The sequence below is a fragment of the Aulonocara stuartgranti genome (assembly GCF_965226115.1).
Source record: "Aulonocara stuartgranti genome assembly, chromosome: 12".
NCBI classification, from domain to species: domain Eukaryota; kingdom Metazoa; phylum Chordata; class Actinopteri; order Cichliformes; family Cichlidae; genus Aulonocara; species Aulonocara stuartgranti.
The window spans coordinates 1,092,501-1,109,273 of NC_138948.1; the positions used below are offsets into that span (position 1 = coordinate 1,092,501).

General features: G+C 48.4%; 1 protein-coding gene across 8 annotated transcripts in view; it reads right to left on the minus strand.

Annotated features, from left to right (window-relative positions):
- LOC309719713 (zinc finger MIZ domain-containing protein 2-like) overlaps window positions 1–13,816 on the minus strand; it is a 19,734-nt gene extending 5,918 nt beyond the window's left edge. The window contains exons 1-13 of one of the 8 annotated variants that reach the window (XM_082556018.1): window positions 13,433–13,816; window positions 11,852–11,941; window positions 6,773–6,849; window positions 5,301–5,415; window positions 4,688–4,896; window positions 4,330–4,489; window positions 3,742–3,984; window positions 3,499–3,652; window positions 2,977–3,098; window positions 1,285–1,374; window positions 802–991; window positions 341–482; window positions 115–193 (exon numbers count right to left, since the gene is read on the minus strand). In XM_082556018.1, coding sequence (XP_082412144.1) covers window positions 115–193; window positions 341–482; window positions 802–991; window positions 1,285–1,374; window positions 2,977–3,098; window positions 3,499–3,652; window positions 3,742–3,984; window positions 4,330–4,489; window positions 4,688–4,896; window positions 5,301–5,415; window positions 6,773–6,822 — 1,554 coding nt within the window. In that variant the 5' untranslated portion in view covers window positions 6,823–6,849; window positions 11,852–11,941; window positions 13,433–13,816. The other 7 variants (XM_082556017.1, XM_082556020.1, XM_082556015.1 and 4 more) reach the window with 7 other exon arrangements.
- Window positions 13,817–16,773: the final 2,957 nt, after the last annotated feature.

The window sequence follows — 16,773 nt, forward strand, 5'->3', positions numbered from 1 at the left end:
TCGTGCTCATTAACCTTTGACCTTCGAGGACGTCACCGTGGAGCACACGGTGGAAATATTCTCCGTTTTCTCCAAACTCATCAACACAAAGGTGAAGCTGTAAGGAGGTCACACCTGGACAGAGGCGGGCCAGTTGGTGTTCATCTGTCGATCCTCGTGGTGGTAACACTTAAACTGGAGCTCCAGGTCAGGCCTGACACACACACACACACACACACACACACACACACACAGAAAATAAATAAGCTCTCTGAAGGAAGCAGTTACTGATACACCTTTAAAATGAAGGTGTGTGTGTGTGTGTGTGTGTGTGTGTGTGTGCGTGTGTGTGTGTGCGCACCTCATGATGAGTGTTTTGTAGACGGACTCTCTCAGCTGGAAGACGTGGTTGCTGACGGCCAGGTTGTGCTCTAATCTGAAGGGCTCCAGGACCACGCCATCTCTCACTGGGAAGGTCAGCCGCAGGTCGTCGCTAGGGTTACCTGTAAACAGGAAGTCATCAGTCACACACCTGCACATTGACTTCGAATCAGTGGGACAAAAGTAATCAGGTTATTTCACAAACAAAATTTGGAACATTTTCCTGATAATCTCAAGACCTAACTGATCATGAAACATTATTGATTGATTATTGTTATTGAAGATTATTGAAATAAACTTTGATTATGAAACCAAATGATGTTAATCTGTTTATTATGGTGGACTAATCAGAATATTTCCCTCAGATAAAGAGCTTCATTTCATTCATGACCTCAGTTTGACTCAAGCAGCTGGTTCTAATCGATGATCGTGTGTGTGTACCTGTCGGCGGGGGAGGGGCCAGGCCAGCTATGTTGGGTTTGATGTCAGGCAGGAAGGGAGAAGGCGTCGGCTTGACGTCACCGCTGCCAGGCGACATGTAGGGCGGAGCCATGGAGCTGCTGGGGGTGACGGGAGGTGTTGGGTTTCCCGGAACCGGAGAAGAGGGGTAACCTGGCAACCCTCGCCCCGGCTAACAGACGGCGCCGGAGAGACGACAGAAAACACAAAAACCTTATTTCAGCATGTGCGCCCTCACTTCCTGTCACATGTCTCCTGCTCTGTGTGTTTCTGATTATGTGTGTGCACCAACACTCAGGTTAACACAGGGGTCTATATGACGTCACAGAGGCGGGGATAAAAGCCCCACCCACTCATTATTAAGGAGGGGCAGCTAATAAGAAGAAAGCTGTGTTAAAGAGGGAGGAGCCAAATCAGGCAAACACTCGCAACGAACACAGACACACGTGTGTGCGCGCTCCTTACCCCTGATGGCTGGTTGAAGGAGTTGTACACTCCTCCGGCGCCCCCTGCTGTCAGAGTGTTTAAGCCGCCCTGCCCGTTAAACTGGTCCTGCTGCACAAACATCAGCTGTTAATCAACAGGTGATGGCACTCAGGGGCCCGTTCTTCGTACGTCGCTTACTACATCCAAGATCAAATGAAACATCCAAGATCAAACCATCGCGCTAACCGTGAGCGCGCTAATCCGGTTCCCCGAACACACCTTCCGTTGACGATTAGTACAGCTGGACGCAGTAATGTGACATCACTGGGTGTCGTAAAAGGGGCTACGCATCGATAGTAGAAACATTGATCGGCAACCCTCTGATTGGTCGGCGAAAATGTCGAAGGAGTGCGCTCGGCTCGGTATTTTTCGGCAGCAGAGCAAGAACTCTTGAGTGAGGGATTTCAGGAGTTTCAGAGTTTAATCAGAACGCAAGGGAACACTGCAAAGGCTGCAAAAGCAAGGAGAGAGGGCTGGCAGAAAGTTGCTGACAAATTAAACTCGTAATTTAATAATAATAATAATAATGGAGTGGATTGATATAGCGCTTTTCAAGGCACCCAAAGTGCTTTACAATACCACTATTCATTCACTCTCACATTCACACACTGGTGGAGGTAAGCTACGGTTGTAGCCACAGCTGCCCTGGGGCAGACTGACAGAAGCCAGGCTGCCATATCGCGCCATCGGCCCCTCTGGCCAACACCAGTAGGCGGTAGGGTAGATTTATCATATTATATTATATTATATTATAATATGTTATATTATATCCTCTTTCACATTAGAGCCACAACAGGACCCACTAGAACATGGGAACAAGTAAAAGTGAAATATAAGAATATTCTACAGAATGGTAATATTTATCACTTATGTTGCTTGTCGTCTCTTGGAAAGAGACCCTGAAATAATCTGTTTGTTTATAACAGCAACCAAGAAAAGGGCAGAGCAAAAAAAAGACAGGTGGTGGTCCTGCACCCCCTCGTCAACAAGTTGGTTAAGTGAATAATACCCTCACGGGAAAATCGATATCTCTCTATGAGCACACTGTCGCGCTGAGCTAAAGGATCCTGTCTGTCCCGCAATATACGCTGAATTCTGAGGACTCTCCTTATCAATCTTGCACCTTCTGCAATGGGCTGCTCGCGTATACGGACAGGACATGGCTGCGACAGGCTTCCCAAATCCACCTTCGCTTTTATAGCCGTGGTCTCCCATCTTGATTACATGAAGTAATTTACAATTACTACTCTGAAATATGAATTACATCTGTAATAATCACATACATGTAATAGAATGATTAATAGTACATTTCCCTTTTTTAGGAAATGACCTGTATGTATCTGTGTGACATCAATAAAAGGATCAAGTGCTGCATTGTCTTTAGTTACATTGATAATATTTATTTATCGCTGTTGCTTTCGTATAAATGAAGCGGACATACCTGCGTGGCCGCGATCTAATCCTGTTTACATAAAGTAAACCTGCTCCCGAGCAGGTTTACGCTTACGGATCTGTTGCTATGACAGCAAGTCCCGGATGAGCTTCGGGGAACCGAACGATCCAAGATCACGCGAAATCGTCAACAATCAGATCCAGCTAACTTACTTAGCGAGGTACGAAGAACAGGCCCCTGGACTCCATCGCTCCAACAACACCGTTATAGCTGCTCACCTTGTAGTACTGCGAACTGGGGGGTCCAGAGGGGGGGTACTGAGGTGGGAGGGGCATTTTATGGCTCTGATAGGAGGGGGAGGAGCCAGACCGTGGTGGGGCGGGACCTGGACCAGTGGGACCTGCAGGAAGACGAGGAGAAAGCACACCTGAATAATCAGAACACGAGGTCTGCTTTCCATCATCAGCTGTGGTGAAACCTCCACCTCACACCACCTGGAAACACCTGCAGACAGGGTGCAGTTAATCCTGTTTGATGGCGTCATGTGACGTTAAACTTCAGGAACCATGTAAAACAACACCAAAGAAAACAAACACTTCCCAGGCCCGTTCTGCTCCAGCGTTCCCTGTGAGCTTTACTGTGGCGTGGGCAGGTACGAGGACCCAGCACCTGCACACGGTTCACACCTGTCGTCAGACCAGCCTTACAAACCTGACCAGGCTGAGGTCACTTCCTGTCCTGTCAGGACTGGCAGGGGTGGGTTCTCGTTAGACTGACCTGTGAAACCAACAGCGTCCTACCTGGGTGGTACTGCATGTTGGGGCCCGAGTAGGGGCCACCGTGACCGCCTCCAGCTGAACCAGGCATGGATCCACCGCCACCTCCAGGACCCGGCATGACGTTCACACTGGAACCGACGGGAACGCCGTACTGCTGGGACATTCCCGGGAAGGACTGAGGGCGGGAAAGGTGTGGACACAGGTGTGAATTCACTCACTGACACAGTAACCTGAGGGTCAGCAGCACGGACTCCCGAGCCTCACCTCTGAGCTGTATGGTCGTTTGAGGCCCTGCGGGGGCCTCAGGTGTCCCTGCTGTGGTCCAGGGCCGTAGTTTGGGTGCTGGGGGACCCTCTGCGGGCCCCCTCCTGGTCCGTACATGGGGCCCATTGAAGGGGGACCTCTGGCGGGGCCTGGACCTGGGCCCATACCTCCAGGAGCCATGCCAGGAGGGCCGCGGGGGCCGGAGTGGGCCATGAACTGGTTATTGTAGGCTGGACCACCCATCTGGGAAAAAACCACGACAAATTTATCAGTGATGTCATCAAACAGGTGTCCTCAGCACAAGCTCGGCTAAAAGTGAGGAAATACTGGTTGTCTGCTGACAGAGGACAAATCTGGACTGTGCTGGAGCAGAGGCGTCGTGCTCCGGTGCCGCCAGCACCGACCTCAGGTTTAAACTCGACCCCGTCACCAAACACACCTCCACCTCTCTTTGAGACCTCGTCCCTCCCACAGCGTTTCTGTGACAGTGTTTTTCTGTTTATTCACCTGCACGAGTGGACCAGCAGAGGGAGCTCTAACCCAGGTGGGCAGCACACAGGCGCCCAGTGACCTCATGCTTCTGCTCACCTGTCCATAGTTCATCTCCTGGTTTTGTTTCTCCTGGATGGCGGCGACGGTTGCTGTAGCAGTGGCGGTTGCCGTGGCAGCAGCAGCAGCAACGGCGGCGGCAGCGGCAGCCTGAGTGAAGTCAGCGGAGCCTCGGGAGCCTCCGGGGTTCGACGGATAGCTGCAAACAAACGACATCACTGACATCACCACCTGACGTGGGACAGATAAGACCCCTCAATATCTGGATGAGAGGGCGGAGCTTAGTGAGCTGCACCCAAGCATCCGCCCTCAGGACAGAAACCGGAGCAGCAGGTCAGTTTATTTCAGTTTCTGATGCTACCGTTGGCTACAACGTGACGCTGAAGCAGACACCCACCTCCCTGTGTACCCGCCCGGTCCTCCTGTGTAGGCCCCGCCCGTACGGCCGTACATGCCCTGGGTCATGTAGCCTTTGCTGGGCTCTCCATAGCCCTGCTGGCCCATGTAGCCTCCGGGCCCGCCGGCCATGCCCGACCCCCCGGGGCCCTGCATCATAGGACCCCCGCCTGGGTTGGCCCCGGGCCCCATCACGCCTCCACCAAGACCCTGATGAGAACAGAAGTAAACGTTCATCAGACAGGAAGTGACGTTGAGTGATTAAAAATGGTAAAAAAAAAAAAGAAAAAAAAGAAAAAAAAGGCAAACGCCTGTATTTGTACAGCGCTTTACACTACAGCCACCCATTCACACACTGGTGATGGCAGCTACATTGTAGCCACAGCCACCCTGGGGCGCACTGACAGAGGCGAGGCTGCCGGACACTGGCGCCACCGGGCCCTCTGACCACCACCAGTAGGCAACGGGTCAAGTCAAGGACACAACGACCGAGACTGTCCGAGCTGGGGCTCGAACCGGCAACCTTCCGATTACAAGATGTGGCCAACTCTTGAGCCACGATCGCCCCACAAATGATCGATAATGTCACATCCTTCTGCTTGGTGATGTCATACCTGGCTGGCTGAGGGGTTGGTGACTCCCCAGACAGTTGTGACCACGGAGAGCGATCCTGTGGGCTGATTGGTGGGCTGCTGCCAGCTGGAGGGGTCGTAGGGGTACGAGCCGTCACTGTGGGGGGGGCGGGTCCATGAGTAAAACAATTATGCAGTCTTACACAGCAGCACAAATATATATATATATATATATATATTAGGGCTGCCACGATTTGTCGACTAGTCACGATTACGTCGACTATCAAAATCGTCGACGACTGATTTAATAGTCGACGCGTCGTTTGAAGCTTTGTAAGATCACAAAAGACGCAGGAATAAGTAGCAGGATTTAAGAGTGTAATAACAGACAAACAGAAGATGGCAGCACTGCATGTACAAGGATGTCAGCTACCGTTAAACCCCGAAGAAGAAGAAGAAGAAGCAGCTCTGTCCCAGAATTCATAGCGCGGCCCAGCTTAGTTTCCAACAATGGCGGCAGTTAGTTAGTTTTAATATTACTCTTATTATTCTTTCTGGGTCACAAAATAAACGTTTAACATATTTTCAGCCGAGAATGTAGCTGTGTAAACCTCAAATATCTGCTCAGTTTATCAAGACACCGCATATTTTCAAAAGCGCTCCGACGTTTTCGGAGACGTCTGTTACCCACCAGCTCGATAGCTAGCTGGGGGCTAGGCTCACTAGCGCCGTGAGAACACCGGACTCCCCGCAAATCGTTTTCAAACCCACCGCCGTCTTTCGCTACTCAGGTTAAATATATATATAAGTCACTTAGATAACTTAAAATGTTATTGTTTGGCTTTTTTTAGTATTTTACTTGTTCCTGAGTAAATCTGTTTGGCTGAGATTAAAGTTATAGTTTTTACACAGCTGAATAAACATCAAGCAGACAGCTGATTATCAGAAGTGTGAGATGCTCCAGAATATACTCCGGTGTCCTGTTATATTTTAGATAGCAAGGAGTTTATTAAACTTCACCAAAACAATCTGCAAATTTCATTAAAATTGAATAAACTATCATCTTGTCTTTATTTTTAGTTAGCACCTTAAACACTTCAAGCTGTAAGCTAATGATAGTTATATAAGAGCAGATGCTGCTGGTGCAATAAGCTGTACGTTTTACTCCAATGGATGATGATCTGATTAGTCGACTAATCGCAAAAATAATCGGTGACTAGTCGACTATCAAAATAATCGTTTGTGGCAGCCCTAATATATATATATATATATATATATATATATATATATATATATATATATATATATATATAAAAAAATGTGTATAATTATGAGCTGAAGAAGCTTTTGTCAGTTTATTTTGTAGATTTTTGGGATCGGAGTCAAATTCATGATTTATCAATTTAAAGTGAATCCACTGAAATCTGACTCGATTGTTTCAGGACAAAAATATTAGAGTAAAAGTAAACGTGTGTAAAGATGACAGCTGTGTGTGTGTGTGTGTGTGTGTGTACCTGTGTGGGTTGTTGGCTAGTCCAGCCTTCATCTGGTTTAGAGGGTTCATGGTGGGCGGAGTCAATCAGACAGCGTTCTGAAAGACAGACAGACATCGTCTCCAATCAGCTGATTCAGACTTTGGTGCAAACTACATTTCCCATCAGTCTCTCTACACACAGACCATGACACTGCGCTGAAGTTTCTCCACCAAAGTCCATTCAAAAATCCTCCCGTTTAAAGAAACCTGCATGCACTGGTTGTATCCCTATTCAGGGTCTGCAGCCTTAAAGGCTGATTACGTCACAGCGACGCAACGATTCAAAGGCGTCCTTCGTTTCCCTGAATTTTAAGGATGGGTCGGTGTATCCTTTATGGCCCAACATATCCCAGACTTCATAGCGCGGCGGTGGGTGTGGATAATTTTGCCAAAAAAACCCCCCAAAAAAACAGTGGACGGCTGAAGCAGGGCGGCTGCAAAGTAAACTTTTAAAAGTAAGTAGTGAATATTATCTCACTTATTTGTGTGTGAATGTTTAATAATGAAGAACAGCAGAATGGAGCTAAAATAAATGTTGGTTTCAGTTCTATGAAGCTTTGAGTATTTTGGATCAGTAGCTGCTGTGTTTGTTGCATCATATTGCTGTAACTGTTTATATGCTTTATATATTCTGAGCTAAGTTGATCTATAGTGTTACATCATATTCTATAAGGATGTTATGTGTTTGTAGACTTTCTGCCCAGTTTGACCCATTTAGCAGACGTCAGCCTGTTTAAGGCTCTGATATCTATTCTGTATGACTTAAAGCAGCTATGACATGGTCTGATTTACTCACCCAATAAAGGAATATTTCATATATCAGTCGACTCTTCATTCTATCAGACACAGTTATCACAGCTCGTACATTTGCTTTTTACACATATATGTAAGCATTGAGCCAAATTTAGTAATGCCAACATATTAAAAGAACAATATTTGTCTCTTATATATAAAACATCTATATACACACTGTCACAGATGCTTGTGTTTGAGTGAAGATTTAAGGTGACAGGACATATTAATAACTGCAACTTGAATCTTTGACACAGAGTTCAAGCTCACTGCTGTAATATATCATATTAATCTGACAATACATATCAGGGCTCGCAAAATCGCTAGCTCGACGTCCCGGGGCTAGCAATTTTTCCAGTCGGGCTACCAAGGAAAATATATGTCAATGCTTTCGCCAATGTAGCTGAGTAATTATGTCACTGGCATCGATGAGCCACTGTCAATATGTGACACTGATTGGTCAGTGACGATTAATTGTGCACCAATTCCTCTGACGTCGTCTTATCACTCATTAGCTTACTGTTCAAACGTGACAAGTGAAATCTCCCGCAGCTTAAACATCTGAGAGGTTGATCGCTGAGCGTTATGTGAGTGTGTGTAAAAGCAGCAGGACATATATTTTAGTTCTGCTGAGCCAAATAAGACAGGTCAGCGTGAAGAAGTGACAGCCAAAGAAAAGCTTACCACAAAACGGAGAAGTTATGACAAATCAGACAATGAGGCAAAACAAAAAAACAAGGATCCAAGTCTCCTCCCATGAGGAGAGCCCGCTGCAGGTGTGTTTGTAGTGTGAAGGCGGAGGAGGTTTCACACCGTGAAACGAAAACGTTCTAACGCTGCAGTGGGAGCGTCGGCAGGAGTGTCACGCGATCTGGTGATGAGTTTCAGTTCGTCTCAAACATCAGTAGGATCAGCAGGAAGCACAGATTCAGTCGTTTCAGAACCAGCAGCAGCCTGATGGGTGACCCGAGTCACAATCTGAGGTTTGACGAGGTCAGAGGAGGAAACTCAACAAACACTGTTTCACAGCCACTCTGTCACATGACGAGCTGCTGACATCACAAACTCTTCTTCTCTGCTCACAAACTGACATTAAAAAGCTGCCGTGACTCTGAGAGCGAAACAGGAACGAGGCTGGAACACAAACGGGTCATTAATAACCTGATGGCTGTGAGTACGCTGACTCCACGCACTCCACAAAACAGCGTTTATCAGGACGCGGCGTTCCTTCCTGGGGCGATCGTGGCTGAAGAGTTGAGAGTTCGCCTTGTAATTGGAAGGTTGCCGGTTTGAGCCCCGGCTCGGACAGTCTGTCGTAGTGTCCTTGGGCAAGACGCTTGACCCGTTGCCTACTGTTGTCGGTCAGAGCGCCCGGTGGCGCCAGTGTCCGGCAGCCTCGCCTCTGTCAGCTGGGCAGCCGTGGCTACAATGTAGCTGCCATCACCACTGTGTGGATGTAGCGTAAAGAGCTTATTGGTCCACAGGGACTAAGTGGTTTACAAATACAGGCCATTTACCACTCAGCTAAAACACGTCACCAATCAGACGCAGTCCTGCTGCTCATTTATTTACAGATTTAACCTTTTAAAGTCTGAAAGATCAGGAATCTTCTTCTTATTTAAAGTTCACTTTCCTGATTCGCAGTGACACCGAGAGCTGGCCAGCGTGCCCGACCAACCAGCGTCACCTGAAACCAGGCAGACATCCTCCCAGGTGCAGCAGACGTGAATACGGCAGGTGTTCGGTCAGAAGGTAAGACTCCTCGTTCCTCTGACCCACAGACACACCTGCAGCACATCACGGGCCGACCCTGACGTTTGAGGAGTTTCAGGTAGAAAACGTTTCACCTGTGGATCAGCTTGCTGCAGTCGTCACACTCACCTGCTGAACTCTGGCTGCTATGATACGAACACAAACTGCACCTCAGTGAAAACAAGAGTGTTTCTGTCCCTGCACACGAACAGCTGAGCACTCAAAGCACACCTGCAGTCACCCTCAGTGGGCGTGTCCCTGATTAGCAGGTGGACTTTGGTGTGAAGATTTCTGACAGGCAGCGTCCTGCATTCCACCAGTTCAGCTCCGCCCACTAAGCGTGTCATGCACAAACATTAAGGACTCAGCTCGAGGCAACAAGCAGGTTGTTTCAGGTAAACAGAAAGCAGGAAAAAGGAAATGATTTACACATGAGTGGAAAGTTTAAAGTCTACCAACACCTGAACTCCGCACCTGTCCATCAACCAATCAGGTAACCCTGTGTGTGCACACCTGTTTCTCCCAGCAGCTGACTCACCTGAGCTCCACACTACCTGCCCCATACCTCAGAGATAAATCACGATTAAAGCTAAACACGCATAATTTTTAAAGATGTGTTAAATGTGTATCGATCAGCAGCTCCCTCACACACACACACACACACCTGCTAATTAGACAAAATCCCAGAGTTTCACTCGGTAAACTTGGAGCTCAGCCTGTTAGTACAGTGACCTCACAGCAGCCATGGTATTGGCCACATGACGTCATTATACATGCTCCACCAGCACAAACAGGCCCAGAGGTCCCGTTCAGGTGAAGCTAGCAACTACAGGTGTCACCATCCACCTGTCAGTCAAAGAGGCCACGCCCCTAAAATAGAACCTTTAAGGCTTAATACAACTTAAACAGGTGAGTTGTAACAACATGCTCCCCCGTACAGGTGTTATGAGACCAAACAGTTTGTGTATCCGGCCGTAAACATGTTTGTTTCTGCTCCAAGTTTAAACACAGAAGTCTATGGGGACTGACTCCCTGCTGCCCCTGCTGGATGCTGGCAGAACTGCAGGCAGCTCAGTTGGTGCAAGTTTAAAACCTTCTCCTCCACCAGTGTAGGAGAACTGGAGCCCGTGTCGTGCTGGGCTGATGGAGTATCAGAGTGCTGTGGTTAAACAGCGTCCCCTGCTCGTGAACATGTCACTGGTGCACCGTCACAGCGGCCCGTGATGTGTTTTTTTCACAGTAAACGCTGTAAATCGGTTTCAGTCTGCCCGCGTGCACGCCGCCCACGCATGCGCCTGATAAATGGGTTAAGTCTAATATAAGTTGCTGTGTCGTGCCGAGCCGGGCGGTGCTGTGTCCGTCACACTTCTCTGCCACCGCCTGCTGCCTCCGTCTGACCGCACAGATGGAAACAAAATGAGTGTCAGAAGACATTTTGAGATTCCTAGCGGTGTTGCAACCAGGGGGAGGAGGGGGAGCTGATGCTAACGCGCTAACTAGCAGGCAGCTCCTGCTACAGCAGCCGGGAAGTGGGGCTCCTCCGGCTAAAGCTAGTAGCAGCACTGGCTAGCATTAGCATGCTAACACACCAACAGCAGTCCCCTGCGTGTAAACAGCAGGGCTCATTTCACTGAGTACTGTTATTACATTGGATGCGGAATGAGGGCGCAGATGACTTCCGATATTTTTAATTTGGCAGATTTTTTTTTTTTTACCGTTTCCATCCTTGTTACTCAGCTAGCATGTTGTCTGTGACAATGGAATGCTGCAAGGCTAACAGCTAACGACATGCTAACCTCTTCCTCCAACACAAAACACTCACCTGGTGTTCGGTGTAGTGTACCTGCAAACCGATCAGCCCGAAACTCATCCAGTCATCGATAATCCCCGGCCCCGCACCTGTCACGTACACACACACGTATACTAAGAGCGGGTACACGGTTCCTCCCCGCAGCCTGCCCTACCTTCGCACTCCCCCGGTGTCCGAGCCCTGTTCCGGGGCTCCGCAGTCTGCTCTTCTCGGAGCCTCCGGGGCATTAAGAACCGAACCTTCCCGAAGTGTCCACGGCCAGGCTATTCCCCCAGTAATACTCCGAATACCCGGCAAAAAAGTCCCGATATAATCCTGACAGTGAGGCCGAAATTCAAAGCCCGCAGCTCGGTCAGCTAACGCTGCCTGCCGCCGGCCTCAGCGTCCGATTGTCCGGCTTCAGGAGGTGACACCATACCCCGTAGATCCAGGAAGGTTCACACGGGAGAAGAGAGCAGATCCAGTGGGCTTAACTGCTCTACGGAGCCGCTACAGTTCGGTTCGTCTGTATCACTGATCGCTGCTGGCCATCAGGTTAAACAGTAGAGAGAGAGAGACGTTCACACAGACAGAGAGAGAGAGAGACGTTCACACAGAGAGAGAGAGAGAGAGAGAGAGAGAGAGACGTTCACACAGACAGGAAAGAGAGAGAGAGAGACGTTCACATAGACAGGCGAGAGAGAGGATGTAATCCTTGAGACTCACCTGTGTGGTTGAACAGTGAGGAGCAGCAGACAGACCCGAGTCATTAGATCTCAGACAGTTTCAGTCCTCAGGTGTGCCCAGGTGTGGTGTCTGAATCAGGGTTTTAAAATGAAGTAAAGAGCAAAACACAAATTTGATTTGAAACACAGCCTGAGCTTCATGTTGGTGTGCTCACTCTGTACCTGTCCCCGGGATTTGAACCTGAGACCTTCTTCCTACACATAAAACTAGAACCTAACCCCAAGGGCCATCGAGATGCTGTGAGCTAACTCCACTGGGTATAAACGTTTTGAATCATCCCAGAAGTAAAAGTACTAATGCAGATATCACTGGAGCGTAAAGCTTTAGGTTACTTCAGTAACCCCGGTTCTCAGAGTAGCAGATGTCACACTATGGGATGCGCCTGCCGGCATATTCCTCAGAATACCTGGGCATGTTCCAGCCCGAGGCAACACAAGAAGACCCAGTGTGTCCTTGCTCGAGATTTTGTTGCCACGTATACAGAGTCATTCTCGGAGTCTACGCTTCCTCTGCTGTGAGGGAAAGATGTCATCTTCACTAGCTGGGATGCTAATGATGAGGGATGCAAGTTAGCTGGTTTGCTAGCCTTTGCCAAAGGACAACGGCGTTAGCTGGTGTGCTAAACCGTGCAGATAGGAGAGACGGGCAGAGGTAGCTAGTGCCCAGTGACGGGAAATAATGCTAACGCTCCTGGCTGTGGAAAGTTAAGCTAGTTAGCCTAAGAAGGCTTAGCTAGCATATCTCAGCCAAAGAAAGCTGAGATATGCTCGGAAGCGTAAAGAGTTGCTTATCTTGAAAAACGACTATGTAATAGCGCAGGCTATTTAAAGGTGAATGTCTGCCCAACATGGTCGTTGTGATCATCAGCCAATCAGGATTGGCAGAATGAGATAAATGCTACTGAGGAATCTGCAGGGAGGCACATCCCAAGGTGAGACACTGAAACAAAGCGAAATGGATGCAAGGAATGAGAACTGAATTAAGGTGGATCACTTTGAAGGTACTTAGGTAGATTTCGCTCCTCATTACGTAACAAACATTCACCACCAGGGGGCAGCGTGCTATCTGCAGTAATCTGGTTGTTCAGTCTGAGTCACTAGCCGTGTCTGGGCCTAAACTCCGCTGCAGGTCCATATATCAAACGATCACTGTGGCATTACTGAGAGTTGAAAAACTGTCTAAAGTCTTTCATCTTTAATAAAATGATCAGCCTTCTCCTCTACCAGGTGTAACAATTGAGTTTAACATCCAGGCATCCATGAAAACGGAATTTATGACATTTAACGGAGTTAGAAGTTAGCAGGGAGTTAGCTCGCTAGCTTCTATCTAAATACAATATAGCATGTCCTGACTGCGGGGTTTTGGAAACAAATTAAAACGTACAGCTCTGTTATCACTTCCAGCATAAATGAAGACAGAAAACTAAACAGCAGTGACGTTTGTAGGGTTACTGAAGTTTGGCTAGCTGGTATATAATGATGTGCTACGTGACCGCTAGCGACACAGCTATGTTAGCATAATATAAACAAGCTAACTTTTTTTCCACTCGATAAAAGTTACCGTGAGTGTTCTCGGTGGTCAGGAACAAATGTAATCGCATGGCAGGATGCTGTAAAAGGACCAAACTTCAGCCAGGAGAACAACTGAGATAATCCATCCACAATACGAGGTTAGTCATTCATATACTGCTGCATGGGCTGGGCTGTAGTTACATCCTAAGGTTTTAAAAACTGAGCTTAAATAAATGATTAGTGGTAATAAAAGCCGAGGGAGGTCAACAGTGATCACTGACTGTTTTAGGAGCTTTTTGAGATCAAATAGAAGAAAATACAAAACATTAAACATGTTAACAACACAAAAGCCATATTAAACGCAGACTACTTTAGACCCGGAAGTAGGATTCGTCGCGTCATCACTGAACAACCGGATAGGAATAACAGCGTTACAAGTAACAGCTTTTCAGTAACGAGTAATCTAACTAATTACTATTTCTATTGTTACAACGCCATTACAGTTACTGACAGGAAAAGGCGGTGTGATCACGTTACTGTTTTTCAACAAACAGACGGTTGAAGCTGTGTCCAGCTTACTGCATGTCAGTAATCTGGGCGCTACAGCTTTAAGCAGCTGCGCAGGCTCCCATGAGTGGAGCAATCACTTTCTGCCCGACGATCACTTTCTGGCACAACACCTGTTGCTAAGGGGTCAAAACAATTGCAAGAATAAAGTAGTCGTGGTAAGCCAATCACATGACCACTTCAAGATGACAAAGCAACAAGGTGACATATAAGCAAAACAAAAACCTGCCTTTTTGTGTTGGTGGAAAAATGCACCACATCAACCAATCAAAAATGATATGGCAACATGACATTTGGTTGTTTAGGAAGAGAGAGAAGTTTTAGGAGTGACAGTGAGAGCGAGAGACAGTAGAAAAAGAGAGAGAGCGAGTTTTGAGATGTGAGAGATTTGTGACGTTTGAAATCTGAACTGAAATCATTTTTTTCTACTTGTGGACCAGCATGATGTCACAGAGAGGGCGCAGCTCGAGAGTGGTTTAGGCTGAGCACTGCTCCTCTACGGAGTCCCACAAGGCTCCATTCTGGAGCCCAATGTTTTCTCTCCCTCTAGGATCATTTCTGAAAGATACATCATCTCATTTCACTTCTGATGATTACCAAATCTATTTGCTCCATAAAAGAAATGATGGCAACTGATTAAACTGTAAAAAATTAAGGCCAAACCTTTTATGACAGTCAGACTGAGGTTGTGATACTTTGACAAAGTTGCTCCAGCAGTTGGACCTTCGTGTGAAAATGGACTTTGACCTAACACTAATAATAATAATAATGGAGTGGATTTATATAGCGCTTTTCAAGGCACCCAAAGCGCTTTACAATTCCACTATTCATTCACTCTCACATTCACACACTGGTGGAGGCAGCTACAGTTGTAGCCACGCAGCTGTGGGGCAGACTGACAGAAGCGAGGCTGCCATATCGCGCCATCGGCCCCTCTGGCCAACACCAGTAGGCACTGGACAATCAGATTCATTCTGTTGTGAAATTAGGTGTTTACCTGTTGAGACTTCCAAGGTCAGGCCCTCATCTTTAAATAATTTTAAGTTATCATTATTTCATTACAGCTTCACTTGACTGTTGTTATGCCCTTTACGTTGGTAAATATCAGGCCTTCCCTTTCACTCAGTCCAACATGGTGCCCTCTTACCTGAACCCGTAAGCTGTAGCCTCCTCCATTCTGGCTTCCTGTGCTTTTTAGGATCGATTTTAAGATTTTGTTTTTTTAAATGTCCTTCAAGGTCACAGAGATATGCTGCCCAGCTACTCCTCTGTTCCAAAGCCTACACTTAAGAATGAGTCGCTGCTCCATGTTCACATTTTTATTCTTTGCCTTTGAACTTGTCGTGAGAGCTTATGAATTCAGGCTGTTATATCATCACTTGTGTTTTTGCAATTTGTGTGTAACCTTTTGTTTCTTTGATCAACTTTGTTTTGAAATGTGATTTTAAAATGAATTTGGATTTTGATCTGAATGGTCATCTGAGACTCCTCCTTGAATCGCTACCTTATCGTGGTGGAGGGGTTTGTGTGTCCCAGGGATCCCAGGGGCTATGTTGTCTGGGGGCTTTTGCCCCCTGGTAGGGTCTCCCATGGCAAACCGGTCCTGGGTGAGGGACCAGACAAAGAGCGATTCAGAAGACCCCCATGAAAAGAATATCGAGGGAACAGTTTACCCTGCCCGGGATAGGGTTACCGGGGCCCCGCCCTGGAGCCAGGCCCGGGGAGGGTGCCCGAGGGCGAGCGTCTGGTGGCCGGGCCTTAGTCCATGGGGCCCGGCCGGGCACAGCCCGAAGAGGAGACATGGGCCCATCCTCCCGCAGGCCCACCACCCGCAGGAGGCGCCATAGGGGTCGGGTGCATTGTGAGCCGGGTGGCGGCCAGGAGCGGAGGCCCTGGCGGACCGACCCCCGGCTGCCAAGACTGGCAATAGGGACATGGAATGTCACCTCTCTGGTGGGGAAGGAGCCTGAGTTGGTGCGTGAGGTTGAGAGGTACCGGCTAGATATAGTTGGGCTCACCTCTACGCATTGTCTGGGCTCTGGAACCAGTCTCCTGGAGAGGGGCTGGACTCTGTCTCAGTCTGGAGTTGCCCCTGGTGAGAGGCGGCGGGCTGGGGTGGGTATTCTTATATCCCCTCGGCTTGCTGCCGGTACGTTGGGGTTTTTCCCGGTGGACGAGAGGGTTTGTTCCCTGCGCCTTAGGGTCGGGGAACGGGTCCTGACTGTCATCTGCGCTTATGCGCCGAGTGGCAGTTCGGAGTACCCAGCCTTCTTAGAGTCCCTGGGGGGGGTGCTGGAAGGTGCTCCACCTGGAGACTCTGTTGTCCTGCTGGGAGACTTCAATGCTCACGTGGGTAACGACAGCGAGACCTGGAGGGGCGTGATTGGGAGGAACGGCCTCCCTGATCTGAACCCGAGCGGTGCTTTGTTATTGGACTTCTGTGCTAATCACAGTTTGGCCATAACGAACACCCTGTTCGAACATAAGAGTGTCCATAAGTGCACGTGGCACCAGGATGCTCTAGGCCGTAGGTCGATGATCGATTTTGTAATCGTATCACCAGACCTGCGACCATATGTTCTGGACACTCGGGTAAAGAGAGGGGCTGAGCTGTCAACTGATCACCACCTGGTGGTGAGTTGGATCAGGTGGCGGGGGAGGACGCTGGACAGACCTGGTGCACCTAAACGCGTAGTGAGGGTGTGCTGGGAACGTCTAGCAGAGGCCCCAGTCCGCGAGATCTTCAACGCACACCTCCGGCAGAGCTTCAACAGCATTCCGAGGGAGACTGGGGACATTGAGTCCGAATGGACCATGTTCAGC